This window comes from Notechis scutatus, chromosome 1 (genome assembly GCF_049901735.1).
Source record: "Notechis scutatus isolate UNSWTSFEM ecotype Mainland chromosome 1, rNotScu1.2, whole genome shotgun sequence".
Taxonomy (NCBI): Eukaryota; Metazoa; Chordata; class Lepidosauria; order Squamata; family Elapidae; genus Notechis; species Notechis scutatus.
Genome location: NC_142009.1, coordinates 146,033,556 through 146,060,798, shown reverse-complemented (window position 1 = coordinate 146,060,798; position 27,243 = coordinate 146,033,556). Strand labels below are relative to the sequence as shown.

At 38.6% G+C, this 27,243-nt stretch overlaps 1 protein-coding gene across 1 annotated transcript; it reads left to right on the top strand.

Moving 5' to 3' along the window:
* Positions 1 to 6,876: 6,876 nt before the first annotated feature.
* Positions 6,877 to 23,469, top strand: NPM1 (nucleophosmin 1). Its single transcript, XM_026668542.2, has 11 exons — positions 6,877 to 7,071; positions 7,952 to 8,031; positions 8,359 to 8,478; positions 12,448 to 12,541; positions 12,657 to 12,757; positions 13,416 to 13,486; positions 14,309 to 14,360; positions 19,974 to 20,072; positions 21,728 to 21,847; positions 22,282 to 22,356; positions 23,159 to 23,469. The coding sequence occupies exons 1-11, from the start codon at positions 7,014 to 7,016 to the stop codon at positions 23,195 to 23,197; spliced, it is 909 nt and encodes a 302-aa protein (XP_026524327.1). The 5' UTR covers positions 6,877 to 7,013; the 3' UTR covers positions 23,198 to 23,469.
* The last annotated feature ends 3,774 nt before the right edge of the window (positions 23,470 to 27,243 follow it).

Sequence of the window (27,243 nt, the reverse complement as noted above, 5' to 3'; positions counted from 1 at the left end):
AGTGTAACTTAGTGAAATTTTTGTGAATAAAAGGAAGGCAATGAAATAAATGAGAGAATTGAAATAGGAGGAAATGGGAACACCTTAAGTGTTCCCATAAAAGTATGATATTTAATTGAAAAGTAATGTGTAAAATGTTTAAGATTTAAATGAATATTAATATTAATGATTAGATTTGAATTGGCATGGATAGTTGTTTTAATTATACTATATACTTATAAATTTTCTCTTTTTATAAAACATAATTTGTAATTTTAGAATGTACTAAACAGAATCCCAATGGAAGTCATGTATTATATTAAGTGTTATAAATTTAGGGGAAAGAGTTAAAGGCGTCATACTCCAATCAGTGTACAGGAGAAATTTTGTTTAAAGAGAAAAGATAAATAGATAGCTGGAAACAGAACAGACAAAGAATAATAAGCATTATGATCTGAATTGAGATGAGATAAACAAAATAAAACTAAGAAATTTAAAACAGGTGAGAAGCTATATAGGAAATGGAAAATGGTAATAAGATATGGAATGGTATATAAAATGAACATGAATTTGAATTTGTGTCTGTACGAAGAGATGTAACCCGGGATCAAGCAGCTTTCAGAAAAGATGTTTTATGTTTTATGTTTTGTTTGTTTGTGTATTGTCTTTGAAAATCAATAAAATTTGTTTTTAAAAAAAGAATAAACACGAAGATAGATTTGAAGTGTTTTGTGTTTTCAGAACTGTGTGGTCTGGCTGCTATTTAAATCATGCTAGCTTCACTAGTGCCACCTGCTGTTATCCCAATTTAACAGAATTTCTGTAGGGCACAGGAGGGATGGCAAAAGCATAGATGTACTCTATAGAAATGAAAAAGAACAATATTTTTGAGGGGTGGGCTATTGTAGTACAGAAGGTGCACTAAATCAATCTGAGTAGGCTGGATTCTAAGACCAGTCTTCTGCACCAAAGCACCTGAGGGCAGGACAAGAAACAATTGATAGAAACTAATCAAGGAGAGAAGCAACCTGGAATTAAGGAGAAACTTCCTGACAGTGAGGACAATTAACCAATGGAACAGTTTGCCTTCAGAAATTGTAGGGGTTTCATCACTGGAGTTTTTTACAAAGAGACTGGACAGTCACTTGTCTGAAATGGTATAGGGTCTCCTGCTTGAGCAGGGGGCTGGACTGGAAGACCTCAAAGGTCCCTTCCAGCTCTATTCTAATTGATTGATTGATCTTGGTGCCCTAATGATATGATAGATTCCAACACCCCCACATCATATTCAGTCCGAGAAAGGGCTCCTTTACAATAAGGACAAAATGTCATGAATTGTGTGGCTATATGGATGTTTCATTTGTTTTTTCTTCTTCCAGGTTTTTTTCCCCTTTATCTTAAGTCAGTGATGGCAAATCTATGACATGCATGTCAAAGGCACCATATCACCATATTTTGGGTGATATGGCAGCGTTCACCAACACCTGACAACAATTATTCTTGAAAGCACGTTATATTCTCACATGGGTTTTGGAAACTGTGGAGGCCACATGACAATGAGGTGTGTCCTCACATGGCCTCTGGACACTCCGAAAGTTGTGTGAAAATGGGACATGCTTTTGGATACATTTTCTGAAGGCTGTAGAGGGTCAGGAAGAGCATTCCTTGAAGCCACTTCAAGAACGAAGGCCTCGTGAAACTTGTAGCAGCCTCAGGTAGGCCTCAAGTAGGCTGCAGGGGCCTGTTAAGAGAAAAAGAACAGCATTTGCAGGTAAGCAATGCATACTGGGGATTGCACACATGATTAGACTGTATTTATTTTAAATAAATGAATATGTAAAGACTTGTTTTGTGTGTGTGCGTGTGAGGGAGGGAGAGAGAGAGAGAGAGTCACTCAGTCAGTCAAGTTAGGCATTTTCAAATTTGTAACAACCCAAGATCAAAGCAGACAGTGTTTTTTTTTAACTTTAATTTCAAACGTTTTGTTAAACTTTTCATTTGAGAAAATATACCTGACACTTGAGAAAATGGACAATGTTTGTCAGTCTCTCATTTGCATCCTAGCATGGGACACTTTTCCTACAATTTGCAGTCCCTTTCATATCAGCTTCTGGGGGAGGCAGGGATGGCCTGATATTGCTGCTGTTCTTCAAGCATTAATGTGGCCATTACACTTCCATTCCAGATCCCTTTCTGTGTTCAGGGTTACTGTCTCCATTATGGATTCTGAGGTTCTTCGTAACTTCTGCATACAGAGCACCAGATTGCATCACATGGTTTTGAAAAGGGGGCCACAAGGCCCCAGCCTAGAAGTATGATATTCACAGTGCTTCTGCAGTTCATTCTCATATATTTGTTCCAAGGCTGTGAGCAACTGGTTGCAGTTAAATTATCAGGCTGTGGTACTGTTGCTGGATATATTGGCTCTTCAGTTGAGCCAATGTTCCTCTACATCAGTGATCCCCAACCTTTTTTACGCCGCGGCCCGGTACCGGCATCAGCTGGGCGCCGCGGCCCGGTACCGGCATCAACTGGGCGCCGCCATCTTTTTTTGACGAAAAAGTGCTTCCGGTGACCTCACCGGAAGCACTTTTTCGTCAAAAAGATGGCGGCTTAGCTTCGGTGAGCTTTTTGGGTAGAAATGGCTTTCTACCCGGAAAAGCTCACGAGAAGTGCTGAGCGCCACCATCTTTTTGATGAAAAGTGCTTCGGTGAGCTTTCTACCAGGAAAAGCTCACCGGAAGGACTTTTTATCAAAAAGATGGCGGCGCCCAGCAACCAGCGGCCCGGTAAGACTTGTTCCGCGGACCGGTACCGGTCCGCGGACCGGTGGTTGGGGACCCCTGCTCTACATTGTGCTGTTAGATTTTGCACGGCTGCTGCTGTCGTTTTCAGATCTACTGAGGCCAAGGGCTTTTATATCTGTGCTCCAGTGACGATATTCTGGATTCTATATTGCCTACAAATTGGAGCTGCAGAAAACCTGCTTTGTGAACTCTTTGTTCTTACTAGCTTTTCTTGAGAAGATTCCTCTAGGCTGGAATAAAGACTGGAAGCTGATATAAAGTCAGGTAGCATGAATTATTCTGCGGTTGACTCATAGCCACAACTTGTACTAGAAAGTGGAGCTCATTCTAGGCACTGGCCTTCCCCTTCATGATATCCAGATCATCACTTCAACAAAGCATTAGATAATACTTCATTTGCCTTTTATCTTTTTATGATTCTTGGTTGAGGGATGAGAACTGCTGTTGAAGAGGAGAATACTCTGACATAGATCTAGTTCAGTATGCCCAACTGAGAACAAGTTAGTTAAAATGGAAAGGCAATAAAGGCCTAATGATTTATGACTGTGTTTTCTTTTAATTTAGTTTCTTTCCAAGAAACCATTCTGGGGGGTATACTTTATACAGGTAGTCCTCAACAGTTGAGCCCAAAATTTATGCTGTTAAGTGAGAATTTGTTAAGTGAGTTTTGCCCCATTTTACATTTCTTAAGTGAAGAATTGTTAAGTGAAGCACTGCCGTTGATAAGTTAATAACCTGGTTGTTAAGTGAATCTGACTTCCCTATTGATTTTGCTTGTGGGAAGGTTGCACAATGTGATCACATGACCCTGGGATGCTGCAACGGTCATAAGTATGAACCACTTTCCAAGCATCTGAATTTTGATCACATGATCATGGGGATGCTGCAAAGGTTGTAACTGGGAAAACGATCATAAGTCACTTTTTTCAGTGCTTTGGTAACTTTGAACAGTCACTAAATAAACTGTTGTAAGTCCAGGACTACCTGTATTTATTAGACTTGACAGGCTTAAGGAATTTATATAAATAAGTATTTATATGAATAGTTATTTTGTGTGCAGTGACGATGAAGATAAGACAAAGGTGATGATGATGAAGCTAAAAATTCCACATAAAAAGTATTGTATTCCTTAAATTACTTCACAGTGTTTGATTTTGTAGTGAGAGTGGAAGTTGACTTAGCGGATTGAGTTTAAAGGATTCAAGAGATGAATATTTCCTGTGCTGAATATTTTTCTTTCTGTTTTTAAAACCTATTTAGGATGGGCGGCTTCCATTATCACAATCTTGAACACATCTTGTCACTTTTGACTTCTAAATGGAATTCTGTAGTCCATACACATTTTCCTGCCTTCATCCCACTATTGTGAGTACCAGTGAACCCAGTTAGGAATAGCCATTTGTCCTGTCTCTTCCCAGAAAATGCATTTCCTTTTTCTCTGTTTCATGCCTTCTCATATTGTTTATTGAGTAATAAGGCACTGTTCTGAACACTGAACAGCACATACTTCTTGTATATCAATGTTCACACCATTCAGAGGGGACAGTGGGCAATTTGTTTTCTCTATACCAGTGATGGCTAACCTTTTTGGCACCATGCCCAAAGCATGCGTGTGCACATCCCCAAAATGCTGTTTCAGATCGCATTGGTTAAAAAAATGTTTGGAATAAATTTGAAAAGAATCTGCATTCCAGTTTAAAAGTGTTTTGTTAGGCTAAATTAAAATTTTCCTGCCTTTGGCTCAATTAACAGTTTATTTCAGAGTTAAGATATACATATTTCTGGAGGGAGCATCACTAGATGGAGCTGCAGCTTAAAATAACAGTCTGAAGAAAAGATAAATAAAAATAGTTCTAAAGCAGTGTTTACATATCATATTATAAATATATGTGGAAATAAGGAAATATTCAGTCAGACATGGCTTCTATTTTGAATACACAACTCTTAAAGGTAAATTGCTTTTGCTTTATTTATTTGTAAAATTTATTGACCACCTATTTCAGGCGTTGCCAACCTTTTGGACCTCAGGGACCACCAAACTCATAATTTTAAATCCCAGGGACCACTAATTGGTTCTGTGGGCGTGGTCTAATTTGTGGGTGTGGCTTAGTGGTCATGTGACTGGCTGGGTATGGCTTGTATGTAAATATAAATATTTTTTGTTTGTGAGTGCAGGTTTCCAAATAATTGCATACTGTATTTATATATATATACTGTATTTTACACTGTATATATACATTAAGACAACTTACAGCCCTTTATTTTCATACTTCAAAGTAGTCTAAAATAACACTCAAATGAGTACACCCCTCCTTTAAGATTGCAATTGTATAGCAATAGCACTTAGACTTATATACCTCTTCACAGTGCTTTACAGCCCTCTCTAAGCTGTTTACAGAATCAGATATTGCCCCCAACAATCTGGGTCCTCACTTATGTACTCACTTATTTGAGGCTAATCCTTTTCAATTCAATAGTAAGTGGAGATGCATAGGATTGTGTTAATATAAATTTCCAATGCTCCATCACATTTATTTTCTTTTAATTATCTGATATCTGAAAGCCTAAAATGCTTTTAATTCAGTGTTCAGTGTTGTAATTAAACTGCTGACCTAGAGACCAGGAGACTACAAGTTGTAGTCTGGTCTTATATCATGAAACCTGAGTGTCTCGGGCCAGTCAATCTCTCTCAGCTCAACTCACAGGTTTTTTTGTAAGGGAAAATACGAGGGACTATTGTGTTCACTCTCGAGTTACTTGTAAAGTAATACAGACAGTCCCCAATTGCTTAGTTGACCTACTGGGGTATTACAATCTGGATTCAAAGTTCCAATAGTTGGACCTTCAGTCACATAACTGAACTTTAGATGCTTTGTAGTCAGGCTGTACATTTGCACTGTCCTGCAGCCATGTGATGATGTTTTACAATTTTACTGAAAACCAGTATTTACTTATTTTTCAGCAAAACTTCCACCCATAGCAAACCACTGATTTGCTTAAGAACCATGGCATTCTCTTAAATGATCACCACAAAAGAGTTGTAAAATCAGGATGACCCATTTTACGACTATCATGATTTATGTCAGTGATGGGCAGACTCCATTACAGTCCTAAATTGAGGACTACCTGTAAAGATGGGATAAAAATTTATTTAATGAAATTTATGTAGGATTGTGACAATCTCCATCTAGGATTTAAACCATGGGTTTAAAAGTGTTTCTTAGGTATTTTTCTCAGGGTCCTACCCATTTTTAAAGATTATGGATGATGCTGAAACAGATTTTGTTTTATAGATTGTATTTACTATTTACTATAAAGTTAGAGCATTTGCTGCCACTACTGCTTTTCACTATCATATGATGAGATTTGAATATTGTATTAATTTCCAAAACAGTCTTTCAAATAATCTTGATTTTGAGGACTACTGAAAGAGGGGTGTGTCCGTGTCCCCTAAGACCACACTTTAAAAAGCACTGGCCTAAACCTAAGCTTAGACTGTCTACTATTGACCTCACCCTTTTCCTAAGAGGTCTGTAGGGGGCGTGCATAAGCACACCAATGTGCCTACCGTCCCTGTCCTATTGTTTATTTTTTTATTTTTTTATATGTATCCATATATCCATAACTATGTTTTTACTTATGCCTCTTATCTTGTAAGCAATTGACAAAAATAAATAAATAAATAAAAATAAAATAAAATAAACAGTTCTGAATTAATTCCTGGAACAAAGAAGGCGGGACCGGAAATGCAAATAACTTTTGAAATTGACGTTTTTGTGACTCAAAAGCACAGAGAGACAAGACAAGTCAATTTTCTGCACGTGGAGTAGATTTTCCGAAGGGCGCAAGGAGAAGAACCGCATGCGCTTCGGAATCCCCGGCCCCCTCCCTCCGAATTCCCGATTCCAAACCACAGCAGTTCGAAGAGCGCCTGCGCACCCCGGCCTACCCATTCCAACCGCGTGCGCCACTCTGATCACATGGCGAGGGCCCCGGCGTAAAATCGGGGCCGCTGAGTAGCCCAAGGTGATCTCTTTCCTCCTCTCGCGAGATTTGCTACTTCATATAGCTGGGAGGAGGGGCAAAAGGCGGTTTCTTTCCCAGAGGTCGTCGCTGCGTTTGCGTCGTTGGCGCCATCGTGCTCGATTCTTCTTTTTTTTTTAATACCCCTTCCTTTTTCCCGAATCTTCGGCGGCCGAGGCCGGTGCATCAAAGGGCGCAAGCAGCATGGAGGACAGCGATATGGATAACATGGGCTCCCTCCGCCCGCAGACCTTCCTTTTCGGTAATAATAGATCGGCTCTCATCCGCTGCAGGGGAGGTCGGGGCTGCTCCTCCTCTGGGCCTTCGCACGTGGCCGGGGTTTGGTGGGAGAAAACGGCGTGCGGGACCCTGAGAAACGCTGCACGTTCAGAGCTTGGATCCTCCCCCTAAAGGACTTGCAGCCGCTTTCCTCGCCACGTGGTCGGCTTGGGCCTCTTTCCCCCCCCCTGGGGCTTTTACCATCACAGCCCCTTTCCCGTTTTCCTTTCCAAGCCATGCATCGCCAAGCCGCTGGTGTGCTGGCTGAATTCATAACGGCGCTAGTCGAGTTCAGTTTATAGCCCAACTTGGGCGAATCCGGATAAGAACAGTTGATAACAATAAAACCAGACGGCGTAAGGAGGGAATATAGGAGAAGTTTGCTCTGATACGGTCGTTTGAAATCGGTTAGCGCTAAAACAAAAGCCGATCCTACTGTGGGGAAAAAAAAAATCGGCCAAGCAGCGAATGGCAAGAAACGGTCTCGCCCATGCCGGCCTGGGAAAAATAGGCAGGGGAGAGAAAGACTGGTGGCCACGTGCTTCCGCAGGTAGGAAGGCGTTGATGCATCTTGCAAACCGCAGATGGCAACGTCGTTTTTAAGGCCTACAGGCAGAATAAGAAACCGCTTTCGCCCGCTGCTGCTACCTGCAAATTATAATTGGCTTGGTTGTAAATAAATCTGGCATTGTGGAAGATTAATTCCCCCGTTTCGGGCAGCTGTGTTCATGGCAGTAGGCGGTGGGAAACACTTCTGTGGTATATTTTTTGTTTATAGATAGATGTAATTGCATGGATTTTGTATTTTGGTCTGAAATGGAATTACATTTCCTTTTTCTAAATACATGGTCATGTTTCTGCAGGCTGTGAACTGAAGGGCGATAAGCCATATCACTTTAAGGTGAACGATGAAGAAAACGAACATCAGCTTTCTCTAAGAACGGTAGGTTCCCCCTCCGCCCCTTTTTCTTGGAAATTTCTCCATTGTGAGTCAGAACCCTTCTTTGACACTTAATAGACCATAACTGCTATTTGGGCATGCTTTGCAGTTATTTAAAATGATCTTAATCACCATGCAAAGTATCTTCAAATGTGCATAATCAGCAATTAGTTGCTGAATATGCAAAGTAGTTATGGCAGCATGTGCCCGGTTGGTACATTTTCATTATTTCTGGATAAGTAATACTACATTTTCTTTTATTAGTGATTGCTGTAGGAGGTACTTGAGACTTAAAGGAACACCTCAAACATTGTGTTTTTTTTAATGTAGGTTAGCTTAGGAGTTGGTGCTAAAGATGAATTGCATGTTGTTGAAGCAGAAGCATTGGACTATGAAGGCAACCAGATAAAAGTCACACTGGCATCCTTGAAGATGTCGGTTCAGCCTACGGTAAGAATATTACTTGTTTGGTAAAATGAGTAGCAAGAATTACAAACATTGTAAATTGCCAATTTTTTTTTGTACTGGTTCAATTCTTACCACAGAATTATAAATTGCTTTAAGTACATTGCTTTCTCTGCTTGAGGCCATTATGGGAACTTTAGGTAACAAAAATAGAGTATCAGTGTATGTACTTGTTTTTCAATAGTTATAAAAATTATATAATAAAAATGCATTTTGATATGTTATTTCAATCAAATATTTGTTCAAAGACTGAGTAGAATATAGATACCAGTTAATTAAAGTATCCAATTTTTTGGTTTAGCAATTTTGGATCCTATAAGAACATTCCTAATCTTACTCTTTAACTCCCACAATCTGATTTAGTTTGTTGCTACAATCATTTTCCTGCTGAGGTCATAGGTCCACAGCTTCAGTAGGGGAAGTTGGATAGAGTTACCTTTTCTGAATTATGTCAACTAACTTGTTCTCCCCTTAGCATTCTTAGCTGGGTTCACTATATAAAACTACACTTGCCAGTTCCCCTAGTTTGTTTGATTGTGTGTCTGCTATTCCATAAACAAGAAGACAAAAATGATTTGGGAATGGAAGGAAACTTCTCGTATTAGTACAAAGTAACTGTCTTGAAATGCACCCCAAGAGTTACGCAAGTCATTATAGACCTGCATCTATTTAACTTTTTCCAGATTCAAAGTCTGCCCAAAAGAAAGTGGAAAGTACCTATTGTAACAGGAATCCTATATTCATTATCCTCCTAGCTCAGGGGTGTCAAAATTTGTCACATCACATGATCTATCACAACTTTCCCCTTTTGCTAAACTCGCTGGTGCGGGACACATCCTGCCCATGGGCTGCGACTTTGACACCCCTGTTCTAGTTTCTCAAGGATTTTATTTCTAAAAATGATATGCTTTTGAGGTTCCTATAAATTGTTCTTAGAAACCCTTTACTTATTGCATTGGTATGTTACTATTGACAGGGCTTGACCTAATTAGTAACTGCTGAGAATTGATGTTATTCAATAAACTTTTAAAAACTTAGTTGGCCTTTTAATACGAGAAGAGTCTCACTTAATAGACAATCACATTCAACACATATTAAGAATAATTTTGCACCTGCTTTGACCCAACAGTTCACATTGGATTGCAATTGCTTATTGTTAAAACTTTTGGTAACAAGATAGAAATTTATTAAAGGAGAGTGTGAACACAACCCTTAGTGGGATTCCTTCCCCTAATTTTTACCATGCTTACTATTTTCATTCAGGTCATAGTATCTCCCTAAGAAGTTAAAAAGGTCTCTTCCGATTCTTCACTAAGGCTTAATGACTCTCAAGAGTTGTTGGTTGTGAGGCAGGAATCCTCCATACAGAACACGAATTGTCACATTTGTTTATTTCTTCAGCTGGACCTCTCATTTCTCTAGAATCTTTTTTCTCCTGATCCTCCTTGGTATACATATGTGATATGCTTGCTGTTGGACAGTATCTTATTTTAAGTATTGTATCCCTTTGTCTTAATGAGCTGATTCTAACCTTTTTTTAAAGAAAAAAATTACATTTCGTCAGGATGGCTTAGCCATAATTCATAGACTGCAACTTGAAACCGCCTTGAAGAAATTGAACAAAAATTGAAAACCAGGACCAACTTGATTAGAAAAATTGCAGGAACAGACTGGGGAGTACAAACAAAACATTGCATATAGTGGCATAATCATTATAATGCTCTGTTGTTGAATGCTATGTACCTATAAAGGGAAGAAGTTGTCATACAAATAAGATTGCTGTTCACGTTAATGGTTCAGTGAGAATATCTCAGACCCTGAAATCCACACCACACTCATGGCTCCATGTTCTTTCTAACATTGCCCCTCCTGATTTCAGGCAACAATAGACAGTTGAGAGTGGGATATCTGTATTTTATACCTTTCATTGGACTGAAGTCTAGGAAACCAATTTGGGATAACATACCACAGTTTTACAATCTAGATAAAGAATGGCGATTAAAAGGGGCAACTTTTTAAGAGCCATAATCTAACAGACAACACAGATCCAACACAACCACACCCAGGAATGCAGTTGCCCTAAAATATGGAGTCACCTGAATAGAATCAGGACAGGAGAGGCCAGAACTAAGGCAAAATTCTTTAAATGGGGAATGGCTGAGAGCCTGCATTGCAATAATATAGTTCAAGAATTCTCAGGAAATTTCAAGGCACCTAGGATCTCAGTCACACTAAAAGCAGTTACGTGGTTCCCATTGTGACTATATGATGATATATTATGTTGATTTTATTATGGTTTTATCTTAATTTAATATTAATATTTTATCTCATATATTGTCCACATACTATATATATCTATCCACACACACACTGATTTACTTATATTTGTATATCACTGATTATGTAACGTCTGTAGAAGCCATACACTAAATAAATAAATAGACTGGAACTCCTGCACCAAAGTAATAAAAAAATAATTTAAGTTCTTTTCACTTTATATTGGAAATGCCATACACAATCAAGTCTCAATTGCTAAAGATATTGGATTGCAATATTTTGCGTAATGGGTAGCTTGATTGTTAGGCAAGGAGCAGGAAGACGCAGGTTTTAATTCATCCTTGGTGATGGAAGGTCCTGTAAGGAAAGAAATTCAGATGCTATTTTTAAGCAGACGTAATTATCTATGGAAGCTACAACTTAAAATTATGCTCAGCAGAGCCCATGAACAAAGATTCCTGTCCCTCCCTATGTCAATAAATATTGATGAGCATCTCTTTTTTATCTAATGAATAAGTACATAGCAGAGTTGCATATCTGGCAAGGTCTGCCAGCAGTGCTCAACAAGCGAGAAAGCAGTGTAATACTGATATTAAAAATTGAGTCGGAATCCTCAAGATTTAAGCACTATGCATATCAAGCTCAAAGCAATATGTGCTTTACAATTCACAAAATACGATTGGGAAGACTTCTGTAAACGTGCAGAAAACTGGGGAGAAATGTATGCTTGCATTTAAGGTACTAAATGTCTTGCAAAATTGGGCCTTTCATATCCTGAATTGGAAGTGACTGATAACTGATTCTCTATATCCCCTTCAGTTCTAGTTGTTATTGAAAGGCAAACAATTGCAGGCATTATTCATAAGTTTTGATTAAGTTGTGGCATTTGACTATTTGTTTAAATGCTTGCTGTTCTGCATTTTCCTGTTCTGCCAATACTGTGAAGGGGAGGATTGGAAAAAACTGCCTGGGGAAAAAGAAAACCTCCCTTTTTGCAAAAGCAAGCTTGCCATAAAAGGCAAGCTTGCTTTGCTCTAAGTTTGTGATAAAACGTTTATTTTTTTATGTACTTGGTTTGAATAGTGCAATACAACTATTTTTTTTTTAGTATATTTTTGTGTTTAAAATGAAAATGTTAGCAAATACATGCATCCTAAAAGAACAAAAGCTTGGGGACCAAGGATCATATTCTAAAGTAAGGATGCTGATACCGAGAATATCATTCTCTGTTTCAGCCTTCTGATAATTAGATGGGAGAGTCCCCAAAGCATCCCCTTCCCTGCTTGGCCATATAGGGTGGGAAGATACAACCGTATCAAAGGAACAAATCTGTGGAGTAAGTAATCCCCAGCACCTTGAGTTTTACCCAGAAACCTACTGATAGCCTGTGAAACACATGTGTTATTCTCTGAACTCTGGCTAGGGTGCCAAGTAGGTTGCTGTGTTTTGGGTCTTTGCACCCTCAGGGGCATTTTTCATTTCTTCCCCTTTCTTTTTTTGTCTTTCCCGAGTTAGCTATCTTAACTTTGAGCAAAGGATCCTTTTTTGGATTGCAATCTTGAGCTTTGGAAATAATAGCAACCTCCTTCAGCCTGGTTTGGTTTGAGTTCTAGTTAATGATGTCTCTGTCACATTTTTTTTTTTCATTTCTGCAGAACTTTCTATTTTTCTTTTAAGGTTTCATTAGGTGGCTTTGAAATTACACCTCCAGTAATTCTGAGATTGAAAAGTGGTTCAGGGCCTGTCTATGTCAGTGGACAACACCTTGTAGGTATGAATATTTCTAATCTGTGTTTTAATTTGGGTTATTATTTCTATTCAGTCTGCTAAAATAAATTTAGTTAAACTTTTGTTTATATCTGGTTTACTCTTGTCTTCTGTAACAGCTTTAGAGGAAGAACCAGAATCTGAATCTGAAGATGAAGATAAAGTACAACAAAATATGGTAAAAAGACCTGCAGGTGTGACATTAGCTAAAGTTCCCCTGGTAAGCATCTAATGGAATGCATTATTTTGACCTGCAGGGTTTTAGGAATACAGGTGGTCCTTGACTTACGACTACAATTGAACACAAAATTTCTGTTAAGTGAGACATTTGTTAAGTAGATTTTACCCCATTGCGACCTTTCTTGCCACAGTTGTTAAGTTAATCACTGCATGTGGTTGTTAAATGAATTTGGCTTCCTGATCGACTTTGCTTGTCAGAGGGTTGTAAAAGATCACATGATCTCGGGACACTGCAACTGAGTCAGTTGCCAAGTGTCTGAATTTAAATCACATGACCATGGAGATGCTGCAATGGTTTTAAGCATGAAAAATGACCATAAGTCACTTTTTTCAGTGCTGTTGTAACTTTGTGAGATCACTGAATGAACTGTTCAAGGGCTACCTGTATGCCTGTGCTGTAAATTTATCCACAAATTTAGTTCACCGATGAAAATACTTTTTGCGAATCAATCTTATGAATAAAACTGAATTTTCTGAATACATGGTTCAACTGCTTCTAGTGTGAAAGATGAAAGAAACGAATTAACCATTTTTGTAATTTGATTGGACATCCTGGATAATTTTTAATTATTTTTATTCATAAAATTAGTATCGAAGATGGCATGTGTCTTCTCTTAAATTACATTTGTTCTTTCAAGAAAAAAGCAAAGATGGCAGACAAGGATTTTGAAGATGATGACGACGACGATGATGACGATGATGAAGACGAGTATGTTATATTTCAGTAATCTGTTGGGTTTAAATAAATAGCCTGGGCAGGAAATACAACTGAAAGACATTTCTCTTAAGAGTTGTTAAATATTTTGGGTATCTTATTTTAGAGACTATCTTTTTAAAATAGCGCCTCTATTGCATGCCTGAATTTTATCTTTGATTAGATGATGGGTAGAAGTATGATTTTTTTTTCAAAGAGTCTACATTTTAATGCACTTAAGGAAGTGGTCACACAATTAGGCCTTTTGTGAAATTTCCATTAGTCTAAAATACCACATTCTTTAGTTCCTATTTATTTGTTTTTCTTCAGCTTGTTCCAGTAGGACCATCTGTTGGGAGAGGGTCAAAAAAGTCAAAGATGATGGGCAAAGCCATGAGATCAAAGTGGCTACTCTTAATGTGTGTTACATACATACAAAAAAAAGGGGGGGGGGGATAGCTGTATCCCCCACTTGGGAATGGGACAACTTGCCCCGGCCAACTCGCTATGGGAAAATTCACCGCGGGACAATTTTAACAATTCTATTAAATTATTTAAAATAAAAATTATTTTAATTTTTGCCATTCACATTTCATTCGGTCCCTCCTTTTGCATCATTTAATGATTCTATTCCACCAATTCTTTCATATCAGTGTAACTTTGTCCCACAGCAAGTTGTCCTTCAGTGAGATGGCTGTAGCGAGTTAGCCATGGCGAATTGTCATAGACACCCCCCCCTGCCCCCTGCTTGCTCCAAAGTAAAATTGGATATGGGATATCAGATTTATTCGACTTAAAAGGCTTTAGGAATTTACATAAACTGAATTTTGATTGTAGTGATGATGAAGATGAGGATGAAGAGGAGGAAGATAAGACTCCACAGAAAAAAGTAAGTTATTTCTAAAAGTGCTTCGTTCTGAGATGAAAGTAAACTTAAGGCAGGGGTGTCAAACTCAAGGCCCATGGGCCGAATCTGGCCCGTGTGTGCGTGCTTAAATCTGGCCCACAAGTCCAGCCTGGAAATAGCAAAGAACTGGCCTGCGATGCCTTTGGCAGGCAAAACCTGGTGCGGGGGCCCGTGTGTGGCCTTCTGCACCCTGTTTCGCCCTGGACGGCCGCCTGCACCACTCTGTGGGCCAAAACAGGGCGTGGGCAGGCTCCCTGCACCTTGTTTTTGGCCTGAAAGGCCTCCAGCTGTGCTGGCCAAAATGGGACACGGGGAGGCACATCTTCCCGCATCCTGTTTTTGACCTGGACAGCCTCTTGCAGCACTCTGCTGGTCAAGACAGCCCCCCAGCCCCATTTTGGCCAGCAGGGTGCTCCAGGTGCCATCTGTTCCTCTTCTCTCCCCCCGCCCGCCCGCCCGCCCATGGAGAAATACAGTGCTCGAAGAAATCCAGTTTTTTATTTTTCCTTTTCAAAACATTTTGGATGGACGTCTTGGTGTTTGTTGCTTCTAACTCTGAAATTGGGTTTCTGTAGTCCATATGCAGAGCATTATTTTCCTGTCTTCTCCCTGCTATTACATGCACGAGTGGACCTTAGGAGTAGCTTTTTTGTCTCCTCTTTTTCCAGAAAGTACATTTGCTTTTGCTTTTTCTCTCTGTTTCATGCCTTCTCACATTACATTGCTTTTTGAATGGTAAGGTACTACTCTGAACTGTTTCCAGCAAACTTCTGGAAATCAGTGTTAATACCATTCAGCTGGCACAATGGGCTATTTTATCTTTTCCCTATATGCTTGACTTTCTGTGAAGGAAAATTGCACCTGGCTACATTTACAAAAAGGTTTAAAAAAGTTTGGACTGTAAGAACATTTTGGGAATCATAAGAGGAAGGTGTTTCTCTTGTCTTAAAAGTTTTTTTTAAGAATTAGATAGGGGAAACAACATCCTATTTCTATTACAAGTTGAAAAGTGAAAAAGGATGGCAACCGAGCTGTTTCAGAATGCATTTGTTTAAAGAAGTGCTTGGATTAAAGAATTTGCTTTCAAGTTAAGGAATGTAAAGTAAATTTTCCTGCATTTGGCTCAATTAATAGTTTATTGCAAAGTTAAATAATTATAAATGTTTCTGGAGGCAGCATGACTAGGTGGAGCTGTAGCTTAAAATAACAATTTGATTTTCTTAGAAGATAAAAATTGTTACAAAACAGTAGTTTACTCTCCATATAGATAAATGGTTGAAATAAGTAAATATTCAGTCAGATGTGGCTTCCATTTTGAATACATGATTCTTACAGGCAAATTATTTTTGGTTTTTTCAGAAAATGTACAGATATATAGAGATTATATGTAAATCAAATTGCTCAAGCAGGCTTCATTAGAACTAAACTGAATTAGAACCCACCCACCCCGCGCCATCCCTTTGAGCGTCCATACTGTTATGAGGCATGGTGAAGTAGTGAGTGGTGATAAAAAGGCTGCTGATGAATTTGTGAATTTCATGACTACGAGAAGCTGAGGGTTTTATTCCCCACCAAGTTTTTAACTGTGATGAGACCAACTTTTTTGGGGGGTAAAAAAGCCTACATCATGAAACAGGAAGAAGCATTACCAGGTCACAAACCAATGAAGGTTAGGCTTACTATATTGTGGGAATGCTAGGGGGGACTTAAAAATCAAGCCTCTACTAGTCTCATTAGTGAAAACCCACGAGTTTTCAAGGAGCATAACGTCACAAAAACAAACTGCGCATGATGTGGAGGGCAAACGGCAAAACTTGGATCACGAGGCAATTTTTCACCAAATGGATAAATAAAGTGTTTGGTGTCTCAGTGAAAAAACATTTGCTGGAGAAAGAATTGCCTCTGAAAGCTCTCCTAATAATGGACAATGCACCTGCCCACTCTACAGGGTTGGAGGATCTCTTACTGGAAGAGTTCAGCTTCATCATTGTAAGCATCCTGCCCCCCCCAAAAAAAACTATTCCTCTCTTCCAGCCCATAGGCCAGGTCACTTCAAAAAGTTGTATATCTGTGCATGTTTCCAGAGATACTTTGAGACCACCTCTGATGCCCAGTTGACACTCATAGAATTCTGGAAGAAGCATTTCAATATCCTTGTACTGCCTTGATTTTATTGATAAATCCTGGAAAGAAGTCTCTTACAATGAAGAAGTCCCTTCATTGTCCTAATGAATTCGGCATGGAATAATTTGTGGCCAGAAGCTATGCATCAGAGAGACTTCGAAGGGTTTGAGACTGGCCTGCAGGTACAGAAGGTACAGTTGTACAGGATATTGTATCTTTGGGCCAATCCATGGGTCTGGAAGTTGATGCTGCTGATATTGAGGAGTCAGTGGAAGAACATGAAGAGCTCAGCACTGAGGAGCTGCAGGAACTACAGAAGGAGCAGCAACAAAAGGTGGCTAAAGAAATTTCTTCAGATGAGATCAGGGAGGATGTTCCCAGTTACTTGATAAAATAAATGTGTGCATAATAGGCAGAAGTTCAAAACTTTTGTGGAGAAGTAGCATCTGGACAAGGGTCCGACAAGAAGAAATCTGAATTTATTCAGTGACCAAACAATTTCACACTTTCAAGAAATTCTGAAAAGACAAACAGTCCTTATTGCATATGTTTTTAGTAAAGATGACAAAAGGCTGTGTCAGAGCCTGTGGTGCAAATTGAAAAAAAAAGCAGAAAAGAGAAAGAATACCTGAAGTTCAAGTGCCTGATGTTGGAGGGGGAGTCTCCTTCCAAGCAATGCTCCATGTAACCTCCCACCATCCTGCTAACAAGTTCCCCAGACGAGGACGAGCCGACTTGGGGACTTCAGAGAGAGGGCGCAGGGGAGCATCAGGAAGATGCTAAATCGCTGTGTGCCGGCATAACTCATTAGGAGGGCTAAAGCTTCCCTTACATGGATTAAAGATTGGGTAATGTTGAAAAACAAAAGAATATTGACAATTGAAGGACATGACTTAGGGTGGCACGCATTTTTATGGGATGGGAAAAATAAGATGCATAGTTATTCCCAAAGGCACCAAATAAGAATTGCGTTACTATTAATTTGGGAAAAGATTAAAAGGAACCATTATGACAAAATTCGAATCTGGTTATCAACCATGGAAGCATCAATATATCCAAATGTGTTAGACCTAGATAAGGTAGTAAGATATAAGGAAATCTTAAAACAAGCAAGGGATATTAAAAATGAAACGAATTAAAAGAATAAGGAATACAGGTAGAGAGGTGGATGTACATGCAAATACATACAAGATTCAAGAAAGATACAGAAAGATACTGGGATGCACAGAGAGCTGTTGCAATTAGATAAGATACTACAAGGTCCAAAGGAGAAATTGATTTAAAAATTATATAATTATTGGAATATAAGATGGAAGAGGAGAGGTTTAAAGAAACAATGATAGTTTGGGCAAAAAAATGTGGCTACACGATAGAATTGGAGAAATGTGGGAAAAAATTTAAATTGACGATGTTGGCCTCATGTAGATAAAATTTGTACAAAATGTTCTGCAGATGGCTTCTACTCCCTGCTAGATTAGCAAAAAAGTTCCCAAACAGATCATCAGAATGTTGGAAATGCAAACTATAGCAAGGAATATATTACCATGCGTGGTGGACATGCCCTGTAGCAAGAAGATACTGGTTAAGGACAAAAAAATGGATAGAAGAAATAATTAAACAGCAAATTGAATTAAGACCGGATACTTTTCTATTAGGTATAATAATGGGAAAATATAAGAAAACAGTAATGCTACATTTATTAAAGAAAAATTGTTTAATAAGAAATATTTAAAAAGGGGTGGGGGGTGAGGCTGTCTCCTCGAGAGTAGCCTTGCTGGCTTATGTTGTGCATAGTGCCTCTCTCCATTCACCCTATGCGTTCTAGGATCTGGTGGGGGGAGGCAGTTCCTTCTCGTCCCAGCTGACTAGCTGCAAGAGTGATCCTTCTCCACCCCGTGCAGGGAGTGAATGGGTCAGAAGAAAAAGAGAAACCAGTAACTTTTGGGGGGCTGTTGGAATAATCATTCAAGTGCCTGGCTGGAGAGGAGAGGATATGCAGCTGCAGGGAAACCCAGACAGAAGTGCACGCTGGAAAAAGATTGCTGCACCTGGTCAGTGGAAATAAGAAGGAATTACTTTCTCCATCAGACCCTAGGATGCAAAGGGCTGATCAGAGGGGGCACAATGGGAGTCCAGCGAGGTTACTTGTGAAAAGGCAGCCTCATCCCTTTTACCACTGCACACTTATTTAGCCCAACACACGGAGCGATGTGATGTTGGAAACAGCCGCCTGTTTTCTCTACAGTGCATGTGTCCAGCTCCATGACTCCAGTTTCCGTAAGTTCAGACCTATGCTTCGTGTGACTGTCAAGGTTCCAAATAATATGTCCCCAGAATAAAAATCTAAGGCATCCATAAGTCTATTTATTAGGAACATATCAAATTGGCAAAGTCTGGTATAATTCTGACTCCGGCCAGACTCCAGAATTACACCCAGTAAAAGCAAAAGTTTGAAACTTCTCCCCAGAGTCACAATCTCCAATCATTTCTCAGTCCCATCAGTCTGGTGACTCCAAACTCCACCTTCCTCCCGCTGTGTGCATCTTCTCTGTTCCCACAGGAAAGGAATGCCAACTAGACATAACATTCCCTTCTTACTTCTGTAACCCCCCTTTCAACAGCTAGAATGTGGCGAGCTACAGAAACCTAAAGAAAGTTAAAAGAATAAACAAAGACTACAATAAAATATGGCTACACATAGTCATCTTCAGGGTCGATAGTGACTTCATGTTTGGACTTTGAACCTGCTTCTCGGACTTTGGACTTTTACCTTGAATTAGTTTTTACCATGTGTGGACTCTGGATTGTGTCTGGGTTTCAGACTATGTATGTCGACTTGTGCCTTTGCCTGCGGACATTACAACCCTGTGCATAGGTTGAGCAGGCATGGAATTTTGCAGTTGGTGCAAGTGACCTGCCTTAAAGTTTTAAAACTCCCTGTGTGTTTGTGCATATGGACTGGAACAGGACAATCACATTAGGATGTGGAGTCTTAGTACAAGTAAAGTGAAGTTTTTATTTTATTCAATCTAAGTACAGTATTTAATTTTAGGTTTATTTCTCAAGTAAAGTAATAACATGCAACCCTATCTTTTTGACTTATTGTCTTAAAAATGCATTGTCTTTGGTTTGGGAACACATTAAATTTATGTACATTGTTTCTTATGGGAAGAATTTGTTTGGTATTTGTCGAGCTTCTCGGAACTAATTAACGAGTACCAAGGTACCACAGTTTATTTGGTTAGATTCCATTGGAATAGTAAACTTTACATTTTCATTACAATAAGAACTGATATTTAACTCTTTGTAGCAGTGGCAGGCTGTAAATTTTCATTAATCATGGTGAACATGGTCAATAGCATAGGCTGTGGAAATTGTAGTGTAAAATGTGTGGTAAATAATAGTTGTTTTAGTCTCTTTCTTGAGTATATTATATTAAAGTAAGGCTGCTAACATTTATTCTACTTTTAGCCTGCCAGAGATTCTTCTGTGAAGAAAACACCAAAATCAAAACAGAATGGAAAAGATTCTAAATTGGCAACACCAAAGTTGACAACATCCAAATTGAAAGTGAGTACGTGGATTAATTTTCATAGTTGGCTATTATAAATTAGGAAAATTGGGAGTTGTGCTAATCTAGGTTTTTAATATCTGGTTTATAATACCGGTTTATTATAGGAATTAAATAAGAATCTGCATGTATTGATGAATTGCCAAGTGGATGGTTACATACTGGGATTAAGGTATAGTTTAAGTTAACACCTGTCATTCAGAGGCAGAATTTCCTCTTCAGAACAAATATTATTATTTAATGCTTTTGTTAGCTACTTAGTGTCTGATAAATGCAGCTGCTCCTCCCTCACAGGGAAAACATCTTAAAAACACAGAATGCTCTCCCTGTCACTTGACACAAAATAAAAGCTAATAGCAAATATATAAAAGCTAATAGTTGGAAGAGGTACAGGTAGACCTTGTTTAATAACTGTCCTGTTTAACAAACTGTTCAAAACCTACAATGATGTTGAAAAGGAGACTATGATCCTCATAGCATCCCTGAAGTCACATGACCACCATTTGCATTCCTTATAGCTGGTTTCCAACAAGCACTCAGTGGAGAAGCCTGCAATAAAATCAGAAGTCAGAGTCATATGATGTCTTGCTTAATGACTGTTTTGCTTAGTGATGGTTTAGTGTGGTTAAACGACAATGGAAGTAATGGTTAAACAACAGTGGAAATGATGCAAATCTGGCATGGCCACATGTTTTGCTTAATCACCATGTTGCTTAGCATCAATTGCCAGTCCCAATTGTGATAGCCCCCAAATGAGGACTTCCTATAAATGAACTGGCTGAAACAGCATAGAAGTAGAATGAGTGCAAGGCAAAGACTTATGAGTAGGCTGTATAGTTCTACAATCAACTGCAGTCTTGGCTCCCAAAGAATGAACACATAATCCATCATGCAGAAGTCAAGAGATGAAGCAATATGTTCTATACTGTGGATAAAATAATCAGGGGAAAAGTGACAATGACAAAAGCTATATAGCAGTGGTGGCAAACCTTTTTGGCATCGAGTGCTAAAACTGATGCGGGTGGGAGCGCTGAAAACCGGAAGAGCAGCTCCCTGGCATGCTGCATGGGAGCACTGGAAACTGGAAGCTCAGCTTTCCAGCATGCACACTGGCCACCTGGTCTTCCAGTTTCAAATGTGCATGCGTGCACGAAGACCAGCTGGCTGGCACACACTTGCCTGCCAGGAAGCTGCCCTTCCAGTTTCCGGTGTTCTCGTGCGCGTGAAGACCAGCTAGCAGAATCCGGAAGAGCAATGGTTGGTGCTCCTGGAGAGAGGGCACACATGACATAGGTTCACCATCACAGTTATAGTATTGGGATATTATTTCTGATTAAATTTTTACATGCATCTACGTAGTTAAAAAGTTAAAAATTTTAAAGACATGTTTACAGACATAAACTTTTAATGAAAAGTTAAGAGGCCTATACTTGAAATGTCTTTCAAATCTTTTTAAAAAATACATTTCATTATGTAAAACTACTGATACTTGACCAAATAGCACAATGGCCCAAGATTTTTCCCTTCCTATCTTGTCATATGCTTGGTTGTCCCTTCTTCGTTAATATAACCTGAGGCTTGCCTATCTATTGTTGGTCATCAGTTTTCTTGTTCTATTGTTGAGGGATTTTAATCCTAGTTCGGTATGTTTCAGACTCAAGAAACCCCAAAAGGAAAGGCAGCAGAGACTCCCAAATCACCACGGCCTGCAAAATCACCAAAACAATTCTCTATAGAGGAGATAAAAGCAAAAATGCAGTCAATCATGGAAAAGGTAATTTTATCACACTGACTAGCAGTGACTACTGAGATAGAGTATGTGTGCTTTAATGTAGAAAACTTGATTTTTCAACTTATAGTGGTGAACATAGACATCTTATGCTTTCAATTTTTGTATTTTTACGGTGGAGGGTCACCTGCCTTCCCAATTTTTCCTTTGTGCATTCTTCAAGGCATGTAGTATTAATTGTGGTTTGGTGGAAGAATTAGATTTTTCCCCCTACTAATTGTGGTTTTTACTCATAGTCTCCATTTAAAGTATTTTACCATGTGAATTGCAATTTTATGGGTCTTTGTTGACAATTCCAAGCTTTCTCTCGGGCATTTTCATGTGAACCAGTTCTATCTTAAATGAACTTATTTGTAGCGTGAACTATCGATTTTGTAGTTCATTGTTTTAATGTTGTATTTGTCTGTTTCTTTCAATAGGGAATGAATCTTCCTAAGTTAGAAGCCAAGTTTGCAAATTATATTAAGAGTTGTTACAAGGCAGAAGACCCCAAGGTAATGGAATTATGTCGATAAAATCACTTAAATTAACAGAATTGTGTTACTTCTTCATTACAAGGAAAAAACAACTGGATGTTTTTTTTTCTGATGGTGATAATGGAGAACATTTTTTTGTGATTTAGGGAGTCAATGAGTCCTTTCATTAAGCCTATAAGGTGCTTCAATCCCATTTTTGACCAAGTAAAATGCTTTTGCATTGAGCATTGCCTGATGCACTTGCCTGTCCTTTAGTGCCTATTTCTAGATCAAAACTATTTTGTAGCTTTCAGTTTTTTTTCCTCCTAAGTCAAACGGCATATGAGAAAACATGGTAGATAGTGGTGATATTAGTGCTAGGAACAAATTGATTGGCTTAGAGCTGTAAATTTAAATTTTTGTGATCCAAATTTCTGAAAGAATGGTTACCTTTCCCACAGGAATTCATTCCTGTCCCAAGAGATTTTGTGATGGAGAGTGAAACTGGTTGCCTAAAAGAGAATTCTTGACAATTTTAATTAAGATAGTGAAAGGGCCTTTTCTATGCTTTGTAAAATGTAAATGGGAAAATACACTGAATAATTTTAATCAATTGAGTGGGACATTTAGTAAATGTTTTTAAAAATGAGTACTCGCCTGAAATTCCTGTATGTGCATCTTGTTTTAAACCTGTTATATTCTGTACCCGTAAATAGTTTTGAAGGCATTACATCTATTAAATAATAAGTTTATTCACAAGTTTTATGGTGTTGTAAGGTTACAAATTACAGCAGGAGACTTAGATAAAGCTAACTTCCTTGTGTATTGTGTATATTTCTAGGTGATTCAAGAGCTCTGGCAGTGGAGGCAGTCTTTGTAAGCAAGAAGTCAAATGGCTCCATTTTAAACGATGGTCCTGTGTGTTTAACCATTAATATCTGACTGAAGCTTTCTCTCCAGAGTCCAATTAATGTCATCCACATTATTTTGGCAAAAATGTATGGTCCACAATGCCTGTTCAGTTTTTTAATACCAAGATTCCATCCTTTTCATTTAAAATATGTATGGAAATGTTTTGATAATACATAGTAGTGGTGATCTGGGAAGAGGGAGACTAAATGTAAATGTGAAAATAAAAATTTAGTATTTTAAGTCATTTTGCTGCTTTGTTATGGGAAGAGAACAATTCTGTATGAATTGCCCTACAGTCGTACGAACTGGATCACTTACTACAGTTGGCAGATGCTCAATTTTCTAGCAACCCATTCAGATAGTAATGCTTTTCAGAATTTATAATTCCTGCTTTAAAAAAAATAATGTGAGTTATGGCAGTCCATGCAATGCATATTAAGTCAAATTGTGTTCCTATACACATAATTGATCTGAGCTGCCTTTTTCTATCTTCTGTTGGATATCATTTGAGTGCGTTTTTTCTCCTTTGTCTCCCCTACTACAATCAGTTCTATCCGGCCTCACATTAAGAGGTGTGTAGAAAGCAAAATATTTATTTTTCACATTTTTGAACCATCCCATCTCCATCAGAGGGAGTCTTGGTGGTGTTAAATGTGCTTTGTTCAGTGCATAAAATGAATGTTCCTTGGACATTAGTTGGAGCATTCCAGGCAAATAATTATTTTAGGAAGATGAAATCTGGATCATTTAAGCTTTCCTAGTTTGGGCTGAGACCAATCCAGAGGAGCCTTTAGGGCCAAAACAGTCAAGGCCATGGCGCCTTGCCTTTTTCTTCCCCCATCATAACTACTGGCTTGGTTGCTGATCTTTCTGTGTTCACCTGATAGGGCCCCTCAGCTGCACCCACTCAGAAAGCTTCTAATCCAGCCTCAACCCCTGCACGGCCAACTTTCTCTTGCTGTTTCATCCTTAGAAATTCTGCATGACTGAACTAGTCAAGCTCTCAAACCAAATTGCTTTAATCAGGTGATAGTTGTGAGGGAATGATAGGAGGCAGGAACTTGCAGCGCACCAAACCATCTTGGGTGCCTGAATAAAAGAGAGAAAAGGAATGCTGGAGCGTGTGTTTCAGGTCCATGTTTAGGCAATGAATACATGCTTTAAGGCAGGGGTGTCAAACTCATGGCCCGCAGGCCGGATGTGTCGTGCTGGCCCAAAAGTCCCGATATGTCATGTGACACCGCCGTGATGAGGCAAGTTTGATACCCCTGCTTTAAGGTTTGTAACCATCTCAATACTGAAGAGCGTGTTAAATGTTTTGCATATCTCTACTTCATAAGTTTTTTTTGTTTCATGGGCTTATCAGAAAAATGCTCTTAAATAAGAAACCAAACCAAATTGATAACAAAGTTTTGATTTTCTTTGTTGTATGTGTACAAACTATAGTGATCACCAGGCCTCTTGTTAAAGAAAAGAGTCTGAAGCAAATCAAGGCTACAGATTATATGTTGGATTTATTAGATAATAGCAAAGGGGGTATCAATATGGCCCCTGCAATGGAATGCTTTTGATAAACTTGGAATGATATCTTTTTACACTGGCAGAGTCCTATCATTTAGGTAATCTCAGTTGATACAAAAAGTTGTACATTCTAGAATATACAACTAGAAGTCCATGGCCGGTGAGCTCGTGGGTGTGTTCAAAACACCAACAAAGACGTAAGCTGCGGGCCTGTGCCCTGGAGATGCAACTGACTGCAAAGTGGCCTTCAATGATCCGAATAGCAGACCCTGCACCTGCGGGAATACGCTAGGAAGAAGAGTATATACAAAAAGTTATTGTATCCATATTGTTTCCTACCATTTTACTTGCTCTGAGGGAAAGTGGTTTCTGTTACCTGAATTCTGAGGTTGAGTATTTTCTCACAGACATTTCATTACTAAATTAGGTATCACATTATACCTTTGGTGTTGACTAATTTAGTAATAAAATACCTGCAAGAAAACCAAGCTCAAAGAGCACCAGAGATCTCACATTCACAGTATAGGTAAGCCCTCGAGGTACAAACCTAATGGAGCCTGGCCATTAGGCTCCCAAGTAAAAAACCTCATCAAATGAACTAGATTGAATCAACTCATTAAATGAACAAAGATCTGACTTAACTAGTTATTTCCTCTGATTTGTTAATTGATCACTGCCTGAACTAAGACTTTCCCCTATGCTGCGGGCTGCCCATCAGCTGTTTCCAGAGCAGCTTTCAGCCTAGAACTAAATTGCCTCCAGAGATCTCTTGCAATGCTCTTTGCAATACTTAAAAACCCTTTTGTTGCTACCAAAGCAAACAACACTTGCCATTAGCTTAAGAGTCTCCAGACTTGGAGGGAGATTGGGGGGTTGAAATGGTTTGAAACAGTAACAGAGATGGAAGGGACCTTGAGGTCAACTAGTCTAACCCACTGCTTTAACGAGAATACAGTATTTGATAAATATCTATCCAGTCTCTTTTTTTAATAAATAAATTTTATTAATTTTACAATTAAAACAAACCAACAACATACACAAATGAAAGAAAAGAAAGGAAAATAGAAAAAAGAATAGAAAGCAATTAAAAACATTCTCATCTTCCACAGTTTGTAAGATCTTTTCCCCCCCCATAACCCTTAGTTTATGCCCTATACACACACCTAATCTTTACATATATCTATATATCACTGCTATAGATTTATCCTATCCTCTTTCACCTTATAGCGTAAAATCTATCTTTGGTCAATCCAATTGTACCAACAGTTCCAGCTATTGTAGTATATTGAGGTATCTGTTTTTTGGTGCCAAAGTTAGTTTGTCCATTTCTGCACAACCTGAGATTTTTTGGATGATCATTTCGTCTGATGGCGCCTGAGGCTGCTTCCAACATTGGGTGAAGGCTAATCTGGCTGCTGTTAAGATGTGTATTGTTATGTATTTTGCTTTTTTGGAAATTTGTTTGTCAAAGATCCCTAACAAGGACTCTGGTTTGTATTCGATCTGCTCTTTTGTCATTTCTTCCAGCCAAATTTTGATTTTCTTCCAGTAACTTTGGGCTTCTATACATGACCACCACATATGGAAAAAGGTTCCTTCTTTTTTTTTTTTGCATTTCCAGCAAATTGGACTCATTTTGGGGTGCATCTTTGCTAACCTCGAAGGAGGGAGATGCCATCTATAAAACATTTTATAGGCATTTTCCTTATATGCTACCGATTTTGTGATCTTATTGTTTCTACCCCAGACCTTTTCCCATTCCGTTAAGGTGATGCTGCGTCCTACATTCCTACTCCAGGCAATCATGTTCCCTTTTACAATTTCTTTTTCTAATTCAACTTCTAATAAATAATTATAAAATTTTGTTATATTTTTTTTGCCTGATCCAATGAAATTTTATCTAATTGCTGGAGCTTGTTGATTCCGAATTCTTTCTTATCTTGTTTGTATCTACTTTGAATTTGAAGGTATGCACACTGGTCAATTTTTTGTCCTTGCTCCTGAAGTTCTTGCCTCGATTTCAAATTTCCTTGTGTGTCCAATAGGTCCTTATATTTGATCATTTTGATGATAATCCAAATTGTTTGGGTGAATCATCGCCTCCATTGTTGAAATCCAGATTGGTACTTTTATATAGTGTTTTTTCCGTATTTTCTTCCAATTAGTTAATAGTGAGTCTCTGATTAGATGTCTATGGAAATATTTTTGACTAGTTTTCCCTACATCCCATAGGAAAGCGTGCTACCCCCTTTGCAAATTGTGGCCTTCTAAAAATAATATTCTCTTGTTGGTTAAGTTCACCCATTCCTTCAATCAAACTAAAGAGGCAGCAATATAATACAACTCCCAATTTGGAAGTGCCAATCCTCCCCTGCTCTTCATATCCTGCATTGCTTTTACATTTATTCTAGGTTTTTTCCCTTGCCAAATGAATTTAAGAGTTATTTTGTTGAGTTCTTCAAAAAAAAAAAATTATGTAGTTTAATTGGGATC

What these genes read in the sequence shown, in the direction of transcription:
- NPM1 (XM_026668542.2), top strand. Translation starts at nt 7,014, where the DNA reads ATGGAGGACAGCGATATGGATAACATGGGCTCCCTCCGCCCGCAGACC. An exon ending in TGCAGTCAATCATGGAAAAG is followed by an intron (nt 21,848 to 22,281) that starts GTAATTTTATCA and finishes TTCTTTCAATAG; the next exon opens with GGAATGAATCTTCCTAAGTT. An exon ending in ACAAGGCAGAAGACCCCAAG is followed by an intron (nt 22,357 to 23,158) that starts GTAATGGAATTA and finishes GTATATTTCTAG; the next exon opens with GTGATTCAAGAGCTCTGGCA.